At 41.9% G+C, this 22,263-nt stretch overlaps 1 protein-coding gene across 1 annotated transcript in view; it reads right to left on the bottom strand.

Moving 5' to 3' along the window:
- Positions 1-5,709: 5,709 nt before the first annotated feature.
- Positions 5,710-22,263, bottom strand: part of PIEZO2 (piezo type mechanosensitive ion channel component 2) — a 122,817-nt gene continuing 106,263 nt past the window's right edge. Inside the window, exons 35-46 of the mRNA XM_035901617.1 lie at positions 21,508-21,640; positions 20,938-21,085; positions 20,608-20,822; positions 18,331-18,489; positions 16,816-16,963; positions 14,138-14,326; positions 13,596-13,688; positions 12,331-12,503; positions 10,312-10,428; positions 8,205-8,284; positions 6,789-6,969; positions 5,710-5,962 (exon numbers count right to left, since the gene is read on the bottom strand). Coding sequence (XP_035757510.1) covers positions 5,710-5,962; positions 6,789-6,969; positions 8,205-8,284; positions 10,312-10,428; positions 12,331-12,503; positions 13,596-13,688; positions 14,138-14,326; positions 16,816-16,963; positions 18,331-18,489; positions 20,608-20,822; positions 20,938-21,085; positions 21,508-21,640 — 1,889 coding nt within the window. The remainder of the gene's footprint in view (positions 5,963-6,788; positions 6,970-8,204; positions 8,285-10,311; positions 10,429-12,330; positions 12,504-13,595; positions 13,689-14,137; positions 14,327-16,815; positions 16,964-18,330; positions 18,490-20,607; positions 20,823-20,937; positions 21,086-21,507; positions 21,641-22,263) is intronic.

The raw sequence follows: 22,263 nt of genomic DNA, 5'->3' as shown, positions 1-22,263 counted from the left end.
TGTCTACCTTGACTTCAGCAAGGCTTTTGATACTGTCTCCCATACCATCCTCATAGGGAAGCTCAAGAAGTGTGGGTTGGATGAGTGGACAGTAAAGTGGATTGGGAACTGGCTGAATGGCAGAGCTCAGAGGATTCTGATCAGCGGGGCAGAGTCTGGTTGGAGGCCAGTAGTGTTCCCCAGGGCTCAGTACTCGGCCTGGTCTTGTTCAGTTTAATTTGTCAATGACCTGGACAAGGGGACAGAGTGTACCCTCAGCAAGTTTGCTGATGACACAAAACAGAGAGGAGTGGCTGGTATGCTGGAAGGCTGTGCTGCCATTCAGCGGGGCCGGACAAAAGTGGGGACAGGACCTGGCAGCGTGCCCTGGCAGCCCAGAAGGCCAACCATACCCTGGGCTGCATCAGAAGGGTGGCCAGCAGGTCGAGGGAGGTTATCCTCCCCCTCTACTCTGCCCTGGTGAGACCCCACCTGCAGTACTGTGTCCAGTGTTCTGGGGTCCCCGGTTCAAGAAAGATGAGGAACTCCTAGAGAGAGTCCAGAGGAGGGCAACTAGGATGATAAAGGGACTGGAGGATCTCCCCTATGAGGAAAGGCTGAGAGAACTGGGCTTGTTTAGCCTGAAGAAAAGAAGACTGAGAGGGGATCTCATCAACACATATAAATATCTTAAGGGTGGATGTCACAAGGATGGAGCCATACTCTTCTCAGTGGTGCCCAGCAACAGGACAAGGGGCAGTGGGCACAAACCGAAACATAAGAGGTTTCAGTTGAATATGCTGAAGAACTTCTTTACTCTGAGGGTGACAGAGCACTGGAACAGGCTGCCCAGGGGGGTTGTGGAGTCTCTTGCTCTGGAGATATTCAGAGCCCGCCTGGACGATGTCCTGTGCAACATGCTCCAGGTGAACCTGCTTTAGCAGGGGGATTGGACTAGATGATCTCCCGAGGTCCCTTCCAACCCTTGCCATTCTGTGTGAGTCTGTAATCAGCACGTCCTCTGCCAGCAGCTGGAATGCAACATTCCTGCCAGCTAAACAGAGGAACTGTACTCTCTGGTGTGCATCAGACTGGTTGATCACAATGCTGTTAATTTGTGGTAATCATAGGGTGATCTGCGTTTTGCAAATTTCTCCTTTAGTTTGGCCTCACAGCTCTGCTTATGTGTTAGCTAGCTTGCTGGGCCAAGGTCTGGCCACTTCCAGAGTGGTCCTTTAATGAAGGCAGCAGAGCTGAGGGGCTGCAAACTCTTCTCGCTGGACACTTTAAATACACGGTGGCTTCCTGAGCAGAAAGGACAAGTTGCCACGCTGCAAAGCTACGAGAAGGAAATCCAAATGGATATAGGGAAAACCTCTGTTCACCTTGAGGGTGTTTAAGCACTGGGACAGACTGCCATCTTTGAAGACTGCCAGACCACAGCTGGATGAGTCCCTGAGCAAAGTGATCTTATGTTGAAGTTTGTGCTCCTCTAACAGTATGAATGGTCAGAAAAGCATAGGCTCAGCACTCTGACTCTCCATGGTGCAAGAGTAGGTTTTGTGGACTATCAGCATAGTTCAGCCCCATAATGAAACAATTTTGCAATTTCTTTTCACAAAAGGTGGGGGCTAGGTTGGAAAAATGCCTTTTGTGATGATACCACAGACATGAAATTTGTTACTGCTGACACCGAGTAATAGAATAGAATAATACAGACTATTTCAATTGGAAGGGACCTACACCGATCATCTAGTCCAACCGCCTGACCACTTCTGGGCTGACCAAGTTAAAGCCTGTTGTTAAGGGCATTGTGCAGAGGCCTCAAACACTGACAGGCTTCGGGCATCAACCACCTCTCTAGGAAGCCTGTCCCAGGGTTTCACCACCCTTTTGGTAAAGAAATCCTTCCTAACATCCAGTCTAAACCTCCCCTGGCGCAGCTTTGAACCTGCAGCATCTTTGAAAATGCTAAAATATCAAGTCCTGTAACGAAAGTAAAACCATTAATGCTTATAAACAAAACTGATTTTATTTTAAGTCTTTCTTCTTTTCTTACCTAGGCTTATTCCATTGAAGAGCTGCTTTTGTATTGAACAAAACAGGAAGGAGTCCTAAAACCCGGGGAAGTAACCAAGAGGCTCTGTTTCATTTAAGTCTGATCTGGTAACCGTCTAAAGGGCCATTTAATCCCATCCATCCAATTCAGTCCATTTGTACAGGTAAGGGCTTACGATACCATCTTGTGAGCCATAATTGCTTGATTACAAGAGTAGAAGAGGGAAAACAGGACCTTTCCCTGGCAGTGCTCAGATCTGAAAAACTGGACATAGGGCTTACTAAGGTATGTCTGTACATACAAGGATTTCTGTATAGCTATACTATTGCTTTGGACCCGCTGACTTTATTCCAACATTTTGGAGGTGGTTGTTACAGCAGCCAATACACTGTCTTTGCTAAGCTACAGCATCTCGGGCAGAATCCTAAAATTGTGCCATAATTCAGGTTGTAAGGGACCTCAGGAGGCTTCAGGTCAAACCTCTCACGCAAAGCACGTCCGGTTACAACAGGTTGCTCAGGGCTTGTCCAGTCAAGTTTTGAAAACCTCCAAGGCTGAAGATCCCACACCTTCAGTGTTTGACTACCCTCATGGCGAAAACAATTTTCCTTCTATTTAATCAGACTCTCCCTTGTTGCAATTTGTGTCTGTTGCCTCTTGATCTAGCATTGTGCAGCTCTGAAGAGCTTGGCTCCACCTTTTCTGTTCCTCACCATTAGGTAACTGCAGACACTAATAAGCTCTCCCCTTGGGCTTCTCCTTTTTTAAGGCTGAAAAAGCGCAGCTCCCTCAGCCCCTCCTCGCACGTTGTGTCCTCCAGTCCTCTGCCAGACTCGCTCCAGTATGTCAGTGACTTTCTTGCACTGGAGACTCCAAACCTGCATGCAGCTCTCCAGATGTGGTCTCACAAATGCTGAATAGAGGGGTCTAATAAATTCCCTGTACTTTCAGCTGTGCTTTTGTAAATGCAGCCCAGTACGCCATTGGTTTTCTTTGGCTCAAGGGCACACTGCTGATACATATGCAACTCTCACCCCTGGCCCTGGCTCCTTCTATTCTATTGCAAAGCTGTTCCCCACCCCCCTACCTAGTCTGAACTGCTGCATGGGGTTAGTCTGCCTCAGATGCAGGACTTTGCATTGAACTTCATGAAGTACCTGGCAGCTCACTTCTCCAGCATCTCGAGGTCCACCTTGAAAGGCAGTCCTGCCCTCCCTGTAACAACTGCCCACCCCATGGCCCAGGAGGGCAGTGAACATATGTTACCACAAACCTCCACAGACCCAGATTTGGTGTGGTCCACAAACTTGCTGAAAGTGCACTCTATCGTGTCCTCCAGGTTGTTAATAAAGACATTAGATGGTATTGGTCCCAATATCGATTCCCTAAAGAAGAATGCCACTAGAAACTGGCTGCCAGTTTGACTTTGGATGGATGGCCGGGCTCAAAGGATGGTCATCAGCAGTACACTTTTCACCTGTTGTAGTTAGTTATCCAGTCCACGTTACCGATTTGACTATAGGTTGTTTTGAAAAAAATAAATAAAAAAACCAACAGAAGAATCCTTTTATTTTCAAAGTTTGATCAATCCATGAAAGAAAGAGCAGCACATTTCTGCAAAGCCCAAATAACTGTACAGCTCATTCTGCAGATAGATTTTTCTCACCAGAAAGGAAGTGCCTGTTAAAGAGAAGAAACCAGGAAGGGAGCCAGGACCAATGGTGGTCAGCATGTTTCTGCTGGCTGGTACCTTTAGAAACACATTACACCCTTCACACTTCTCCTTCCAGTGTTGCTCTCCTTAAAAAAAAATCACTGAACACCGAGGTGAGGATCCATCTAACCACAAAGGACATTTTGGCATCCCTGTTGGATCCCATGTCAGGGCTGCCCTGTATATTTTGATTTTCATTCACAGGTCCTATGGAAGAAATGGAGCAAAACTCTCCACCGGGGAATGCTGCCTGGCTGTATGAGCAGCCACCTTTCACTACACTTTGGAGGAAATCAGGTTGTCTTCCAGTGAGTTCCAGTCACCAAATGATTTTATTGTTACAATACGATGAAGCAATTTTTATTTTGTGCACTTCGTGGTGCTCAAAATGTTAGTTTTCACAGTATAGAATGGATGTGACAGCATTTGTCATGGAAGCACTCAGCAGAGTATGTTGCAACTTCATTTAGTTGTGCTGTTTTATGAAGTTATGCAGTAAAATGTGCCAGCAAATTATGTTGTATTAGTTTCTTTCCGGTGATTAACTAAACATTCATATAATAAATAGCAGCTAACTACAAGAAAGAGATTTATTTGTCACAGAGTTAGAAGAATGTCAAACTTTTCCCATTTCATGTAAAAAGGCAGAGGAAAAAAATACTTCTAAAATGACTTTGCAACATGTGCTTTATTTTAAGTCATTACTGAATCAAAACTACACAGTATACTCTTTTAACATACCCTACCCACTCAATGATTTTTTTTTTCTCAATAATTTTTTTAACATGGAATGAAACTTACATTGCAATTGTAAATTTTCATGCTACAATGTTCTCTAATGAGCCATTTGTGTCACTAATAACAGTAATTTAAGAAAAAGGCCATTTTTCAAGCTCATATGTATGTCTATATTTGGGAACTTAAAAAAAACCCGTCTCGGATGTAAAAATGTGACTGGGAATATGTAAACATTTTCATATACCTGAAACACTGGAAGAAGAATATCAGCTAACAGCAAAACAACGGTTGCCTTAAATCATCGAAATGGGAAAAAGCATGTCATGGGGAGCGGAAAGAAGCACACACTATTCAGTCTTTAAAGGGTTATAAGAAATGAAGTAGCTCCTTAGGTCATTGAGTTCACTTTCTTTTCTCATCTAAGGGAAAGCAGTAACTTTGAAGAGAATGGCCCAGCAGAACACCCCAATAATTCACCATAATTATTCTAGCCATTAGTTAACCTTGACAAAGTGTCAAGTTTCAGTTGCTTTTTTTTTTTTTTCCTGAGAAAAGTCATTGATGTTTGGTGGAAATGTCTTCTGTGACTGTACAAATAAAATAAGGCATTTAAAGAGATTTTTACTTGTTTTCTTTTTGCTGACAGAGGCTTGTCCACAGTGTCCTTTGTACATCAAAACCTCTGCTTTTCTACAAATGGGTATGGCTAGAATGTCTTCAGTTCCCACTGCGGCCCTGGGTCTTGGGTGTCCTGAAGGCTAGTCAGCGTCCCATTACTGTAGCTTGAAAGTCAGTGATGTACAACAGCATATTGCACAATCCAATCTATATGGCTCCAGAAAGGGTTAAGAAGGTACACTGGAGTCATCTGCGGGTTCACTCCTTTCTTTTCTCTTTAAGGGGTAATGATTGCCTGGAAAATTAAATTAGCCAGACAAAGATGCAAACTTTTTGTTGATTAAATTACAAAGCAGTCCCCAGATTGTAGAGGAGTGGCACATTAAAAACAACAAATCATCCAACCTTCTTCACTGTTGATCCTCAATTTGAAAGGCAGCATGGATTCCTAAGGCCGTAACTTCCAGGACTCCTTCAGTGAAAAATCATTGCTACCTAACTATAAAAGGCTTAGCTCTTAAGAGAATATTGTGCTTTTTTTTTTTTTTTCCTTTAAAATTCAGATGAAATCAACTTGATTCGCAGTGTGACACCAGAGATATCAATTAGTTTTTTCCCTAGTCCACTTGATCATAGTCTCTGGTGAGCGATACAAGAATATTAGTTTGGCATACAGGTCTTCTTCCAGTTCCAGTTCTCCAGTCTCTCGCACTAAGAAAATGTCAGTACACAACTTCAAGATTCGGTCTACATTGGGTAGCTCCTCAAACATGATGGAGTGAGAGATCCCACTGAAGAATTCACGGACGAACTTCCCTATCACCAGGACAACTGAGGCATACAGTCCCATGATGCTGAAAAGAAAGAAAGGAAAGAGTTCAAATCATGCCTTGAAAAAGGGCCAGCCAGGTGTGAGGGAGCTCAATCTGCACGTGAACATTAATTTCTAATTAGGATCTTGTTTCTGCTGTGCTGCAGGACGAAGGAAAATAAGGTCTCTTCAAACACCGCAGAAATCTGGGAACATAAACAGCTGAGGCTGCTGACTTAGATGGTTTAACCCCTGTCGCTGATGGTCTCACGTCCTGTCTGCTACAGCTTGGAGGTCACAATGGAAATCTGACAACTCTGGCTGCTAAAGGCAAATGACCCGTCAGGTTTCATATTTAATATTTTTTATTAAAATATGTGTAACTGGTGACAGACTAACGTTTACTCGCCCTCCCCTGATAATCCTCCTATGAGGAATTCTCCAAAATCATACCAGAAAGGCGTATCACTTGGGAAGGCACAGCCTCTTGCCTTCCTCTGTCTGTTGAGATGTATTTCATAATGGTGTCACACCCAGGGTCCTGGCAAGGTCACCAAAACCAAGAAGAGACCTGTAGCTAAACTAACATATTTTGAATGATTTTACTTCAATAGGAAATTGGTGCGAAGGGTGCTTCTGCCTTTTTTCCCACTGGGGAGCAGGTTTCAAGGGCAATACTATTCCTTACAAATATGAAGCTTTCAATAGGTAACATAAATTTGAAAATTTCACAAACCCCCTTTTCAAAATGTTGTAATGCTCAAACACTACAACAACAAAAAAGAAATGAAACGCCCAAACCACAAATAGTCACCTCCACTTTTATCTTATCTACATTATTTTAATTTTATGTAAAGATTCCTTCTTACCCATAACCAGCCAAGAATCCAAGGCTTGGTGGACTGACTTTATCACTGAATATGAAGAGTTCAAGGCTCTCTTCAGACGTTTTGTATCTTTTTCCAAGCTGATTCAAAACCCACCACTCACGAACTCCCTCATCAGACACATTTTTGACCAGGGAAACCGTAATGTTTTCCCATCTGCAGTCTATTGAAAAGAAAGAAATGTTAACATATATAGCAAGAATTGCAAAAGTCAAACTGTGTTGAGCCAGATACTTCAAGCATGTGCATGATAAAATGACTGAGCGATGTAGGAGTAAATGTTCATTATAATTCTCCTAAAACGCATTTTACATTATTTCTGTACAAAAGTATAATATCTGGACTTCTGTGTTTTTTGTTCTGCAAATCTCATCTGAATGTGCATTAAATAAATAAAATGTTTTGTATCACCTACATTTTCTTCTGTACAACTGTCAAATCATTTCAGTATGTTCAGGCCAAAGTATCAATGACAGCCTGCGTGACTGCATTTCAGGCCTAAAGAAACACATTTAACCTGGAGGGGTAGTGGTCAGCATATACATTAAAACCCTTTTGAAGAATCTCATATTACGAGTTCTTTAGGACAGGACCTGACTAATGACAGCACTTCTAACTTATTGCTACTCGTAGAACTAGGTTCATCCTCAAGAATTATGTTTCCCAATTAATCTAATCATGCTCACTGAATCTTGAACAGTAACATACTACCTAGTACAATAATTAATGTACTATGTAGTACTACTACTACACCTGAGCACCACATTTAACCTCCGTTGAGCAGAGTGTTCTTAGATAAAGACTTGTTCCTACTCTTCCAAACCAACAGGTTTTTCACATGCGCATATGTGCACATGAGTGCACATATTCCATACGTCTGTGAGTACCTGTATGCATTCTGATTGGCTAATATTACTCTGAAATTCAATGATTTATCTAGACTGGATTCTTTGTAGCCAATAAGGAAGGCATAGCTTTAAAATAAATAAATAAATAAATAAATCACTCAGTGTCATTATTTAAGCTGAGGAGCTCCATTTGCAGACGTGCAGCACTGTTTGTGTTGAGGTAGCAGGGAGATGCCAAGAAGTGAAACTTGTCATCACTTCCTCAGAAAACAAGGGAAAGCAGCTCCAGAAAGCAGACTCGAAGGAAAGGGGCCGGACTTCATCCTTAGAGTCCTTACTGTTCAACAAAAAGCTAAAATACATCCAGATGCATTTTCTGTCTTATACTGTATTACCTCATCTCTCTCCAAGCTTGTAGGCACCAGGTAGAAACCACTGTAAGTGCATTTCAGCCTGAGGTGCCCCATAACAGCTCAGTGAACGTGCAAGTGTCAGCACTGCGTTGCACTTCTTTCACCCGTACTCTGTTTTCCATGGCCTGGACACATACCTGTCAATAGCTGCTTTATGGGTTTTGCCAGAGAATCACTAGGAGCCTTGATGTAGTACGGGTACACTGTCTCTAATGTTCTGGAAAAAATGAGAAGGCAAATATTTCATATTTTTATACCCCTAAAATAATATAGAAATACCTAACAGGGCTGTACACAGTTCTCAGTAATTCTTGGCGTAAGCTATGATTTTATAGTGTTCAGATGTCACATCTGAAAGTTAGCTGGATTTATGAACTATGTTCTGTCAGTACTTCAGCAGGGAGCTCCGTCCATAATGTCACCATTCACACGCCATGAATCCCACACACCTGGGGCATGTGTGTTTGCAAGGAATGTAGACTTTAAATTTTGTTCCCCTTTTTAACAAAGCTGCTTTTATAGTCAGCTATATAAGCAGCACAAAGAAAGGCAACACATCACCGGTAGTAAACAAACCAGAAAAATACGTAGCTAGAAAAATATGTGGTGAGAACAGTTATTACTTCAGAATTGTGAGATGTTTCGATAATAACACCTGAAAAGATTGAGAATTTTTGCCAGCATCTTTAATTGGGAAATATTTTCACAGTTTGTAGGAGGATTTCAAACTTAGGAAGAAAGCTGTTTGTAAAAGTTCTTTCACTGGGCTCAAAATTAAATCACCTTAAGTGGGAATAAATTACCAGCATCCAGAGCAACAGACATTTTATTATGAGGAGAGATACTGTCCTAACTTTTTCCTCAAACGACTGAAAAATTCTAGGGAAGGGGAGCTCTCAGGGAAGTCCTGTGACACTTTGCTACATTGCATACACCAGGCTGAGGAAGAACAGAGGTGGCCAATTTAAAACTCCTCCTGATCACTCCAGCAGGCCCAAAAGACAGCTAAGAGCTCAGCAGCTAAGTTGTCACAGCAGAGGTGGTGGCAGAAAGCTCCCCGCTGAAGTAGTCAAATGGCTACTAGCTGCCACAACCATTTTTCTTTTAGGACAAAGTAAAAAAAAAAAGCTTGAATCAATAACTTTATTGTAACACAGGCAAATGCAGGTATATCTTTAATGTTACTGCTTGCCTCCTGCAAAGAGAGAATTACGAATTAATTACCCCTTCCCACAAAAGAGCAAAATCTACCCTTTTTGGCACTACATCACCCTAGGAAATATTTCTGTATCCTCACACAGCAGAAGAGAGACACAAAATATTATTTTTTAAATGCAATGATCAGATGTGCAACAACAGTCTGTTTGGATGTACACGTGTGCGTGGGTGCAGAAAAATGGCTATGCACAGAAAAGACAAATCTCATTTCCACCTCCTAACAGATATGAACCTCTCAGAGTTTTCACTGTCCCAGTCGGCCTCAGCTTTAACTTTTCAACTCTTGTGGCCACAAATCAGATCAGGTGGCCTTCTGGGATGATGTGTTGGCTTAGCAGTATTTAGAGACTACTTCTGTAAAGTAATCCCCAGCGAGCAGGCAGAGGAGGAAGAGCCAGACTCCTTTCAAATCTGAAAGGAGGCACCACTGCTGTTAATGCTATAAGGCTATATCCATAGGATAAAGTTTGATATTCATATGAAGAGCATGCTCCTTCTGCCTTGTGAATTTCCATTACAGGAAGAGATCTGATGTCAGAAACGGCTGCAGATGTTACCCTTTGACCGCAGTGATTTAACACTTCCTTGCCAATCTAATACTATTCAAGAATAACAATGAGAAATACAGTCTGGATGGGTATTTAGAACCAAAAAAAAAAATCATCAATGCAACATCTTCACGTCAAGTTGAGCTGAAGTAACTCAAAGGAGGGTTTAACTGTGAATACACTGTAATGAACTTGTGCTTATCCAATAAATCAAAGAAAAGTAACTAATAGCTTCACCATGCTTGTTGGTGGTGTTCCAGCATTCATGGTCTTCTCAGTCTACATTTATCATAGGAAATAAGCTTTTACCTTTAATGTTACCATTATGTGCTGTTGGCCTTTGTGAACAAGGCTCCAAAGTTATTAGAGGGCACAGATGGGCAGAGAAATGATACAGTTGCACAGGCCTGACCTCCTTAGGAAATTAGGTTTAAAAATGGGAAGGTTTGCATATAAATAAGCAAAGAAAATAACTTACACCTTTTCCAGTTGCTGTCCAGACATCATTATAGCAATATCTCTTCTGGTGTTCTCCGGTAGGACGAAGGTAAGTTTATCTGATGCTATTTCGGCTTTGGCACCAAGAGTGAGATTTCTGTTGTAAGTAAAAGGGAAGATACATTGTCAACCTACAGTGAGAGCATAACCTGAACACTTGTTTGCCGAACGCTAGAGCTACTTGTCTGACTAGTCCAACTGCATTGACCCTGGCTATCCCAGCCTTTGCTAAAGCAAGCATCATGCTACCTGTACCTGAGATGGTGTGCTTTCTCACAGAGGATATGTAACAGCCTTAAAGGTGTGTTTTTCTGACTATGCCTTTGCATGTATTACAGGACAATGACAACAGATTAGTAGTTTTACTAGTTACATCAGTCAGAGCAGAATGGGAAAGGGAGCATGCCTGCTTCTGACTTTAGGCAAAGGGACTGTCTGTGTTACCACACATTCTGTGCCAGGGCAGCTAAGGATGCTGCAGTCAACTACAGCTTCCCCAAAACCCACCTCAGCCCAGCAGAAATATGTGGATAACAGGCTGATGGGACCCCCATGCTTCCCTCCAGTCTTCACGCCAGCTGCAGAATACAGTTTGGGGCAGGATCGGCTTTTGCACAATGCCTCGTGCCATGCCTGGCGGTCAGGATGCGGCAGCTGGGTGAGGCAGCTCCTGGGCTGCTGAGGGCTGCAGAGAAACATCCCTGGCAGATGATGTGTGAAGGCAGAAAGCATGTATGCCACCTGAGTGACACAAATGGCCCATCTTACAGCTGCTTGTGGTCTCCTGGCCTAGACGAAAGAGAGCAGTTTCCCTTTGCAGAGAAAAAAGTGGAAGGTCACTGTGGTAAGGCTTCACCACTTTCAGTCATTCAACGGTCAGAATGTAATCCACAGGATATAATTTGAGGGTGAAAAAGGTCTCTTTCAACTCATGTAGGAATGTTTGTAGTTAAGCAAGCATATGGGCAAACTGAATAGCAGTATTAAAAATTAATATGTCTCAGAAATGATGGAGTGATGTAATTCACTGGCTTATACTGTATGCTTCCAGGAAAGTAAGTGGGGTCAAATAAAGTTGGATTAAGGGTGCAGATTCATTGCAGGCCTATTTTTGACTGTGGAAGGACTGACCCAGCATATTCAGAGCTCCCCCAGTGATTCAGCTGACCTCCTTCTTGTCTACAGTCTTTTGCTGAGGGTTGCTATAACAATCCAGCACCTACTTCCAACAAAACAGGTAGATACTGGGGCTGCAAAGGTACTTAATTCCCTTGGAGTGATGACATAAATCTAATTTAGTTAAAGTTTAAATTTAATCCAGCAGTTTACAGGTATCCCAGCTGGCAGACAGTAGCCAACAAACCACCTCGGTGGACTGGGTGTGCTCTAGCCCGCATGGAACTACTTTATATTCTAGGTTGTCTTTTGTAAAAACTTCATTGTAAAGTAATAGTTCACTGAGGCCAAAGGAACCACAAGAGGCAAAAGTCTTGACAAAATGGATCTGTGTCATTGTTATGCTACTTGCATGACAGTCTCTGAGTACATGTGTATTTAAAAAACAGTTTGTGTCCGTTCCAGACTCGCTTAGTAAGAGGACCAAGCACTTCTGCTTGTATTGCCTCATCATTTTTCCACTTTAACTAGGTCTAAATATTCAGTCCCCATAAATGCTAACAAGATTGTTGTTTGGGGCAGTTCATTTGAACACCTCCATCTAAAACTGGCTAAAATTTTCTTACTCTTCGTTCCTTCCCCTCAAGTCCCACTGAAAACTCCATCCTTCTCTTTTTATTTTTTGACAACTGCCAGCAACGATGTTTTCCTGTGTGACAAAGGTCACTTCTCTCTGTCTGTCTCCCTCCCACTTTCAGTCTTTTTCCTCTGCGGTATAATAGAATTTGCTGAAAATCTAAACAAAAAAAGCAGTGTGGAATTGTTCTGCTAAGCGAACACTTGGCAAATGATCCATCAGCCTCCTAACGGCCACGTTAATTACCTTTGAATGCTCCATGAAAGAACTACAGTGAACTCAGCTGAAAAATCCAGCAGTCCCTGTATCATTTTCTCTCTGCTGGGAGGGCTGATGGTCCATAAAGAGTTTGAATTTCCCTCTAGATCTGCTAGAGTTATATCTTCTTTTCCATAGCCCTCTAGAAACTGCAAAGCAGCCTGCAGGTGCAGAAGAGGAAAAGAGAATTTCAGCGCGGTGATATTCACAAGACACGGAGCCCCATTTCCCAGTCAGGCAGAATTGTAAAGGTTTGATTAACTGTAAGTGCAGTGCTTTGCACTAATTGCTTTTTTCAGGTACCAGATGGGAAGGGGAATAAACAATGTATAGCTGAGCTAAGACAGCAAAACAAAAATGGCCCTGTTGTTTGAAGAATGAAAGTGGCCTGAAAGTTCATCAGGTAAACTCTGTAGAGTCTATTTAAACTGAAGTTAAAATTCTACACTGTCTTTTGTTAAGCATCTTTCTGCATAAAAAGATGTCTGCAAAGGATAAGGCAACTTGAAACTGGTAACTTCCAAAGTGGATTAAGATTACAATATTGCTGGTATACTACATGGTCTATTTGATACGAACTAATATAAAAAAAAGTTAATTCTTGAACGGGCTAGAAGCAAGCACTTCTTTTAAAGTTATATCTGACCAAACGCCAGTTACTTCAGTAGTGAAACAGCTTCTACTTATTACTAGTCTTTATCCTGTAGAAACTTGTAATAACTTTGTGCATGTTGCACCATGAAATAGTGAGACTATGTTTAAATTTTGACATTTTAATGTCAAAACTTTTCTAGGCCATACCCACTTTTTTTTAACAGCACCACATCTCCTCACTGGGAGCTGAAAGCTGTGTGTGCTATAGGAAGGAGCACGGGGTTTGAAAGTGCCAACACTGTTGTGTCCCCACAGCACGGTTGTTCTGGCAGTACAACACCACCATCACTTCTCCCGAATGTTTGTGTCATTTAGAAGGGAGGTTTTTATTCAAGCGACAGGACAACTGGGGTTTCTGTCTTCCACAATTTTGTGCAAAGATGTCTCAATTAATGGTAACTTGTCTCACCATAACCCAGCCCTGTCCTGACAAATGATCTGTCTGAACCTTTTCCCATGCAAACCCTCTTTGTGGAAACATCTTCCAAATTATGGCAGTGCTGCTGACCACTTATAACTACACAAACAAAACTCACAAAGGACCTCCATGGAAACATGCACGCATTTTTAAGTAATGAGGTATTCTACATTTCACTTACAGTGTTACCCCTATAGCTTCCCAGAAATGCAGCGAAACCAGTCTGATTCAAATCCTTGAGCTGACTCTGTTGAGCACTCATTGTAAAAATAGGCTGGGAAATGAAAAAACACGCACTTGTCACATTTACTTCACATCAGCTGCTACGTACACAGTACAGCATCCTGTGCATCACAGCCCAAGACAATTACGGCACCCAGTTCAACAGGAGCAGGTTACGATCTTATTCCACTAAGCAAGCTACCTCCAATTGTCTTATACTTACCATGTGGACCTGTAGGCAGTTATCTGAGTGTACCTGATGTAGGATAATTTATTCAGATTCCACTGCCAGTAGGTTCTGGTTTTAACTTGCAAATGAAGATAATATTTTACATCAGCGATAAACTAACGTGTTTTCAAACCCAAAAGGGATCATTTGTGGGAGCTTGCCTGACCTCTTGCATAAGGCAGGGGAGTTCAATTCGATGAAGGGAATAGGAAAGAGTACAAGGAAATACAGTGCAAAAACAGAGTTTGCTTTTAGTCTGTCTTCTTTTTTACCTGATAACCTCCTAGAGTTATTGTGATTGATACATCTAGAGGCTTGTTGGTGATGCCTGCAACAGATTTGATTAAAGACATGAAGAGCAGTGGGAACCAGACAATACAAATCAGCAAGACGATAATCATGCCACCCATTCCATACTTCACAACTTTCTTTTTCTTCTGGCCTCTTGGTTGGGGATATCTCTGCAAAAGCAAACAGCAACATGGTAATGTCTCTTCTATCAGAGGTACACTTGGTATGATTTGATGGGTGAATATATAATTACTTTAAGGCTTCCCATCCTCTGTGGTAATTTTCTAGCCATTGTCAGGCCAGTTATTTCGAGATTTTTAGCCAAACCTGAACAGACACTGAATTTCTGGTGACGACAGAGAAAAGTACCAAATGAACCCATCTCAGGTGTGTGTTGGTGTGAAAAATATTGTATAACTCTGTGGTTTTGATTCTTCACAACCATAAAGAAGGGAAAAATTGGGTAGGGTAATTCAAATTTTTTTTGTCTGAATGAGTGCAAGCATGAACTCACAGGAGCCAAACGTAAAATAATAGCAGCAATAGTGTCACAACGATTTGTTCAAAAAAATGATATTGGGAGTGACCCAGTTTCTGGTATTTGTCCTTCCAAAAAGTTTTCTCTCAAAGCTCCTTAAGGCAGGATTCTTCTCACAGAGCTTGAAATGCTACAAACTGTATTTCAGGGGGAAAAAAAAAAACATTTGTTTGCCAGCAATTGACATGCACAATCAGTGGGGTTGTCTGATACTGCACCACCTCCGCATTCATTTCACACCTCACATGCAGTATTTCTGAGAGTTGTTTACAGGCTTGATCCAATCTGTTTCTAGTGCATCCCACACCAACTGCATTTAAATAATGTTTAAAGTTTTGTTGCTGTTCCTAAAGTCTTGACACTGCTGATGTAACATCTTTCCCTCTCTTCACTTCTTAGACCAGAAGTGACTCTGCTCTTATCCTTCTCTTCAAAGCAGATCACACGGCGCGTCTGTTCTGCCTTGTCCATAACTCCTACCCTCTGTTACTGGCCTCATGATTGAATACTTTAATAGTTTCACCATCCTGCAATGTGCCTTACCATCACTGTAATTTATTTTGGTGTATTCTCTTATGGGATTTAACTCCGCACAGTGTTTTAGGATCCTGTCTTTCATGCACTGTATAGTGCATGTGCAAAATAAAGATGCATTGTATTGCACCGCACCTCAAACACATGCCAGGAATCTGGCTTTCAGGAAATTGTTCTTGCTTTACGACATGAATTCAGAAAGCCCTGGGAGAATATTAAATTTGTAATACAATGCTATATTTAAAATGAATTAGTTACTTTTCAAAAGCAGTGTATCGTGTCATTTGTCTTGCACTACAGAACACTGTTTTCATTAAAATATCGTATCAAGATCACCAGGGGTATATTATTTGTCTGTATGAGATTAGTTCAGGCACCTTTAACGACGTTACAGAACAGCTCAGGGAGCCTCTAGCAAAGTACTTAGGCATACCACTCAATGTGAGAGAGAGAGAGAAAATCAAAGTACCTCGAACAACACTCATAAAGTCATGGGTAGTTACTTTGCTAAACAGCATTAGCACACACATGCTAGCTTAGATGTGGAAATCTTCCCATGCTAGATCTATGCTACATATAATGCAGAGTGATCCTGTTGTAGCATAAAAAAATGCAGTGAGATGGACAGTCAAAGTAGAAGAGGATTATTCTTTCTCTGACTCCTGAAGCCTCTGATGACACTCCATTCAGGGCAGAAATGGAAGTCATACAAAAAAAGCCTATGTACAAGATTTGTGTGCGCTTCAGCTCTGATTTAATCTAAGTGACATACTTGGAAAGTAATTGCCATTAAGAGACAGGATTATAATAAAAGTAGAAATACGTCAGTAACACTTAAAAATACAGCCGTTTCATTGCAGATGTACAATTTCTGACTGGTTGGGTCACTCTTAAAAGAATGCTTAATTTCTTTTTCAAATTGGCAAAATAAGCAAGCATATGGTTGCAATCTTTATAGCGGTTATAAGGAATCCAGAATTTGCAAGTTTAATTTGAACCGAAGCTTAAATGATTTAAAGAGGCTGAAATTTCAGTCAGACAAATGGTGGGTTTATCTGGCCTGTGGTTCAGTTCTGGATGTGGGGGGGGGGACTCTCCCAAGATAAAGGAGCCAGCTGAGTTCCCTCTGCGGTTCCATGAACGAGGTGTCCTGACCGACACCGTGGAGGCATGAGGTCTTCCTTCTCCTGACCTTGCTCTCCAGCTCCAGTTTCCTTGCTACTGCGGGTTACTCATTTAGTTGTTATGGACAAAGTGAGCCGGTACAAATACTATGACTTTCAACCCTGGCCTTGAAACTCAAGCATGCAATTAAGCTAACAGGGGCATGCTTGTGGAGTTCACGTTAATGGTGGAAAAATCAGCTAGGCACAAAAGAGAAGCCATTTGAAATTTCACTTGCGGTGACTGCCAACTAACATAAAGTACCCAACAGTCTGAATATTTTCTGAACATAAACACCAGGTGTATCTTCTAGCAAACTGCCTTTATGGTGGATTTCCTGATTATTTAGGGACTCGTGATTATTTTTCTTCATTTCTGCATGAGGGAGAGGAGGCCTGGATCACTCGTATGGGGCTTCCTTACTTTTTCTGACTCTCGCCAACACTTCAGGATGAATATATGAGCATAGATATCTTCAACACAGATCCAGCTGGAAAGACTGAGAGTGGTATCAGTCCAAACCCAGTCCATTACTGCTCTCAGCTCGGTCAAAAATGGAACCAGGCGGAACCTGAAGGGGGATGACAGCAGATAACTCGTCAGAAATGGGGGCATGACATTAAACGAGCACAGTCAGTGTATATATGACAAGAGGGAGAATTAAGCCAATGTTAAAAGACAGTTTAATGGGAGATTTTGCAAACACAAATACAATCATATCACGAGACTGCATGGCTAGTACTGATGTTTTGGGGGTGGTATCTTTTGTCATAGCTCATGTTCCTCTAGATCTCCCTGTCAGGCCATAAACACTCTTTTGCATCATTATGCCCAGTAATTATGATTGAGCCACTGATGGAATGGTAGAAGAGAGACTTTCTCATATCCCCAAATTCCTCTGAGCTGGGAACCTGGGATCAGTGTAGAGAAACATCCTTTCCACAGGACGGTGGGAATTTGTTTTATACATCCTTATACCAAGTGGCGCACAGCTTCTTTGCAGTAGGTGGGCAGTCCTCAGCTGCATATGGACTTGGGCATTATGACTCAGGATTAAGCAGCAGCAGAAGGTGGGCTAACAGGAAACCAACATGCACATAGCAGCTGTTCACAGTGCATCCTTCCCTTTACTAGTCCCAGACTTTTCTGCTTGGCCAGGTCACAAAGACTATTTCACATAAAGAAAGGTTTCTTCTGTAGCTTTTCCTACTGGAATGCAACACGCCCATAATGAAAATATTGGGAAAAGGCTGAAATTATTCCAGCTTTTCTGTGAAATTTGAATATGCTTTGAACTGCCTTAACCACAACATCATGGTAACAGTATACGTGGAGGGTGGGGTGTACCTCCTTAACACCACCTTTCACTCTGAGGTGATGCTGTGCCTGTTGCTTGCACTAACACCCCTAACCCCTGAAGAGTTTCAAATGTGCAGCACTTCTCAAAAGGTACACAAAGGCAACATTATTTGATGCATAGCTCTTGTTTCTCATGTCTATTGTCTTTCCCGTTATTCTTCTCACCTGCTGAGGTAGAGCCTGTAGACCTGCTCCAAAGATCACTTTGGGGTCTTTTTTACTACTTTTTAGCACCGCAGAGCAAGTAACGTTACCTGTTTTCTAGCACAATGTGAAGCCCCTATCTCTGTTCACAGAGGTGTTTTCTTAGAAGTGTTAAAAAACGTCTCTTCCATAGGGGCCTGAATGGCTAACTGGTGTGTCAGGCTTCTGCATTCAGAGTGGGAGACTGATTTTTCTGAAATTTGCATTCCTGAAATTGATTTTTTTGCAGACATATGGCATATACAGAGTGTGCTGTGCAAAATTTACTGTCTCATTTCTAGCAGCTGGTGAAGAGAAATCATGAATAACCCCAGCATCTCATAACAGATCCTTACTTCACAAAAGAAAGGAGGAGGGCAGTAGGTCTGGACTTACCCTTGAAATAAGAACAGATTGACATAGTTATAACTTTTTGTGAGGAAGTTGCCAAGAACACGAGTTGGATATCCGCAGCGTATCTGATATGCTGATAAGCCAAAATAAACACATTTCACAAAATACCAGAGCTGGGCAACTGTGTTCTGGCTGAATTTCCTGTAATGGAAAAGACAGATAAAGGAAAATGATGAGCTTTGTATCTGTGTATGACCAAACTAGACTGAAATGTTTTCTGCTCCTGGCAGTTCCCCTTTCCTGAGCTCCTGCGAAAAGCCCTTGGTTTCTGACATCACTGCAGAATTAAAACAGTATTTGAAATATGCTGGATGAGAAAGTCTATAAACAGCATCTGTTCTCACCTCAGGGTCACAGGAGAGAGACTGGGAATAGGCTTCCCAAAGAGTGAGGGCTCTGGGACAGTGCCTTCTCCTCAGGGATGCTAGAGGTGCCTTGCTGCCCAACACAGGCCAGTCTGCCCTCGGCCCTCGCGATAGTACATCCCTCTGTGAGCCCGGGGTAGACACGACTTCTGGCTTTTCAGAGGGCTGACATCTGGACTGAACCTGGGCAGCATTAATGGCTATCTGTGTTCACAGGGGCACCTCCAAGGTCATCAAGTCATGCAGGAATTTAAGTTGGAGTGACCTCTGAAGACCATCTTTTTCACCCTCCCCTGCTTGAATCAGGTCTAATTACACCAAATTGTAAAGGGACCGGTCCAGTTGAGTTTTGAATACCTCTGAAGATGGGGATCCCACAACCTGTCTGGGCAACCAGCTCCAGTGTTTGACTACTGTCACGGTGAAAAGATTTTTCATCGTATCTAACTGGAATTTCCCTTTTTTTCCAATTTGTGGCTTCTTGTCTTATCTGAAAAGAGCTTAGCTCCATCTTAACGACCTCTTAATAGGTAGCTGAAGACACCTCTTTGTTTTCTCTTCTCCAGACTGAACAAACCCTCTTCCCTCAACCTCTCCTCCCATGTCAGACGGTCCATCCCCCGACCATCTTGGTGAACATGTGCCACTTCTGACTGCAGTTCAGTAGCACAGTGAAACTGCAGGAGATACCTCATGATGGACAGGATTTGTGAGCTAGACATGATCCAATATTTTCAATTACATCGTGCAAAACTATTTTCATTCAGAAATTTGCAGGGACTTCTAAGACTCAGTCTGACTCAGAAAGAATACAGGAGGTTTCAGATGCAGATTTGAGATTAACAACTTGACATACATTTCACAAAAGCATGTAAAAAGTCAAAATTATTTTATTGCCTTTCAAGGGACCAAATAAAGCCAAAAGTTTCATATAAATTCTTAGTGTGCAGTAGATAGGAGATCCACTTGAAAAATGCATTTTTTTCAAGTTGGGACACAATTACTACTGCACTGAGGAAAAATAAAACATTTGTTTTTTAGAGGAAATGAGACCTTTCAGTCTTCCTTTACACTCTGCACCTATTTTGTTTTTTCCCAGTAAAGTAACTTGACTGTTCATGAAGTGTGATGTGCCCAGGTGACACACTCAAATTCCCTGTACAGTCAATGGAGTGAGGTAAATAGTTCAAGGCAATTTAGAGTCCTAAGAAGAGGGGAGTTATCCAAGCACTAGAGCGGGAAACTGAACCCTTCTGAAGTGCAGACTGAGGTGATAAGTGCTGTGAGCCATGCAATGAAATATGTTAGATTTGGGGGTGAACCTGACCCGGCATGTGATACAGGATTTCACGTAGCAGGTGACCACCTCCACATCACCTCCAGAACCACGTGGCAGGAGCAGAGGAGGAGAACTTTTGCTTTTCAGAAGAGGCACAGGTTTTAGACATTCCTTAGTCTAAGGAGATTTAAATCCACAGTTCACACATTCCAGGGAAGTGCTAAATTGTAAGTTACTCTGAGAGAGACATTTTCTACTCGCTCTTCTAAACCAGTGTGCAGCAGTCTTGGGAGTAGGGAACTGAATCGGAGGCCAAAATTGCCTCAGCTGAGAGCCCAATAACTCAATTACAGGCAAGTTCTCTTTCACCTGCTTGCATTTTGGCCTAAGCTGAGGATATTTCTGTATATACTTATATAATTAATTCTTCCTCAAACTTGTGTTGGCCACTGTTACTGCTGTGGAAAGGCACTCCAACATTCTGCTTAGAAATGAGACCAAGAAGAACCCTGTCTGTGATTCCAAAGCTCAGCTATAGACATCTCAAATTTCAACACAAACAACATGGTAGAGCATCAGTATTCAACCCATATTGTCTGATTATAAGGGTTATACCTTTCTGTCACTCCAGGCAAGATAAAGAACATCCAGAAATGTATTCCAAAAACAAGGATGACCTGGAAGATGACCTTTCCCATGACAGTCTTTTTGAGGTACAGTGCTCGATCTACCACCATGGTACCAAACTGAATGAGCACCATCACCAAAAATGCCTCTGGAACCTGGTCTTCTGATAATGAAGAGGTGATATCTGCTGCTGCAGAGTGTTTCTGAAAAGAAAAATGTAACAGAGTGGTTGCGGAAGGAGGACACTCACATGATACTTAGCATCTACAGCATGTAAATCATACTGAGGGTTTACAGATAGATGCCTCTGTGACATACCCCAAAAGCCCAAAATCCAAACACAATGATGATGAAGTCCACTGTATCTGCGAGGAACATCAGCACATACACATCGGTCACTGCACTGTAGTCTGGATGAATAAGATTGTAGAAAAACTGTCTGATGGGCACATACACCTGGAGAGTCCTAAAACATAGAGCACAATGTGATTTAACAACAACAACTTGCACTGAAGAAAAGAATGGCTGGTTGTGATATGATTTATGTTTCTAAAGATATCTAAGATCTACTCTGACAGCCTTCACAGGGCTTCACAGACACCAGTCCCTTGTTCTGACTGCTTCTAAACCACTGTATTAGCATTTTTTCAGTAGAAAAATACATAGCCAACCAAGTTCACACAGATGGTATTTGAACAACAGCTGATTTGTCTGATGTTCAGCTGGTGGGACTTAGAGTGAAAGCATCTGCATACCATGAACTGTGAACATACCCATTCACTCCCTTGAATTAACAGTAGTAGTAACCTGCTCTCTTTAAAATGGTGGTTTACTGCTTTTTTGTTTGGAACCTCCCCCCAAACCCACACAACTCCTCACATTGCTCACTTTTTAATTGTAAAGGCTTTGGCTTTGATCATTTGTTCTCGAAACTTTTCCATAAGAAGCTCTTTTCTAGATTTTTGCTTGATGCTTAGCACACTGCTTCCTTTCTGACTGCTGTTTCGTGTACTGGTACTTCCTGGGGAAATAAAGTTAAAGTTTAAATACAAAAACTAGGAAGTAATACATCTTGAGATTTCCATCCCATATAGGAGTCCCGCATTTGAAAGAAGCTTTGAAATGAATTCTGATGCTTTTTTCCAATATGATAAAATTTTGAGAGCATCCAGTAAAGGTTTAATCACTGGCAGATCAAAACTTGATTGATAACTATAAAAAGAGAAGACTAGTGATAAAGGCAAGTATTTGCATTTCAGTTGGTAATATATACATTCAGGCTAGAGTAAGCCTGCCCATTTTACAAGATGGGATAGGTAATCTGTTTCAATATACCAAATCAAAACCTTTTCCCACAAGTATCATCAAATGTAGATATGAAAAATACATATGCTTTGCATCTCCCTCTAGCTTGGAGATTATGCTGAACCAGAAATTCTGGATCTGGGCCACACTGAGCATTCCTTTCCCAGCTTTTGGATAATGTCATTTTAAAAACGCAGTGAATCACAAAGTATGGCTCTCCATTTGAACTTTAAGAAGGCTTGGAGTGTTTTCAAACATGAAGATACTTGGTTCATATCCTACTTCCTCACTGAGGAGTAGCAGCATTCAGCAGCTTCTGAGATCTCCACAGCAACCAAC

The sequence above is a fragment of the Egretta garzetta genome, unplaced genomic scaffold, assembly GCF_000687185.1.
Source record: "Egretta garzetta isolate BGI_Z169 unplaced genomic scaffold, ASM68718v1 scaffold259, whole genome shotgun sequence".
NCBI classification, from domain to species: domain Eukaryota; kingdom Metazoa; phylum Chordata; class Aves; order Pelecaniformes; family Ardeidae; genus Egretta; species Egretta garzetta.
Note: the sequence above shows the minus strand (reverse complement) of the source record. Positions and strands in the feature narration are given on the sequence as shown.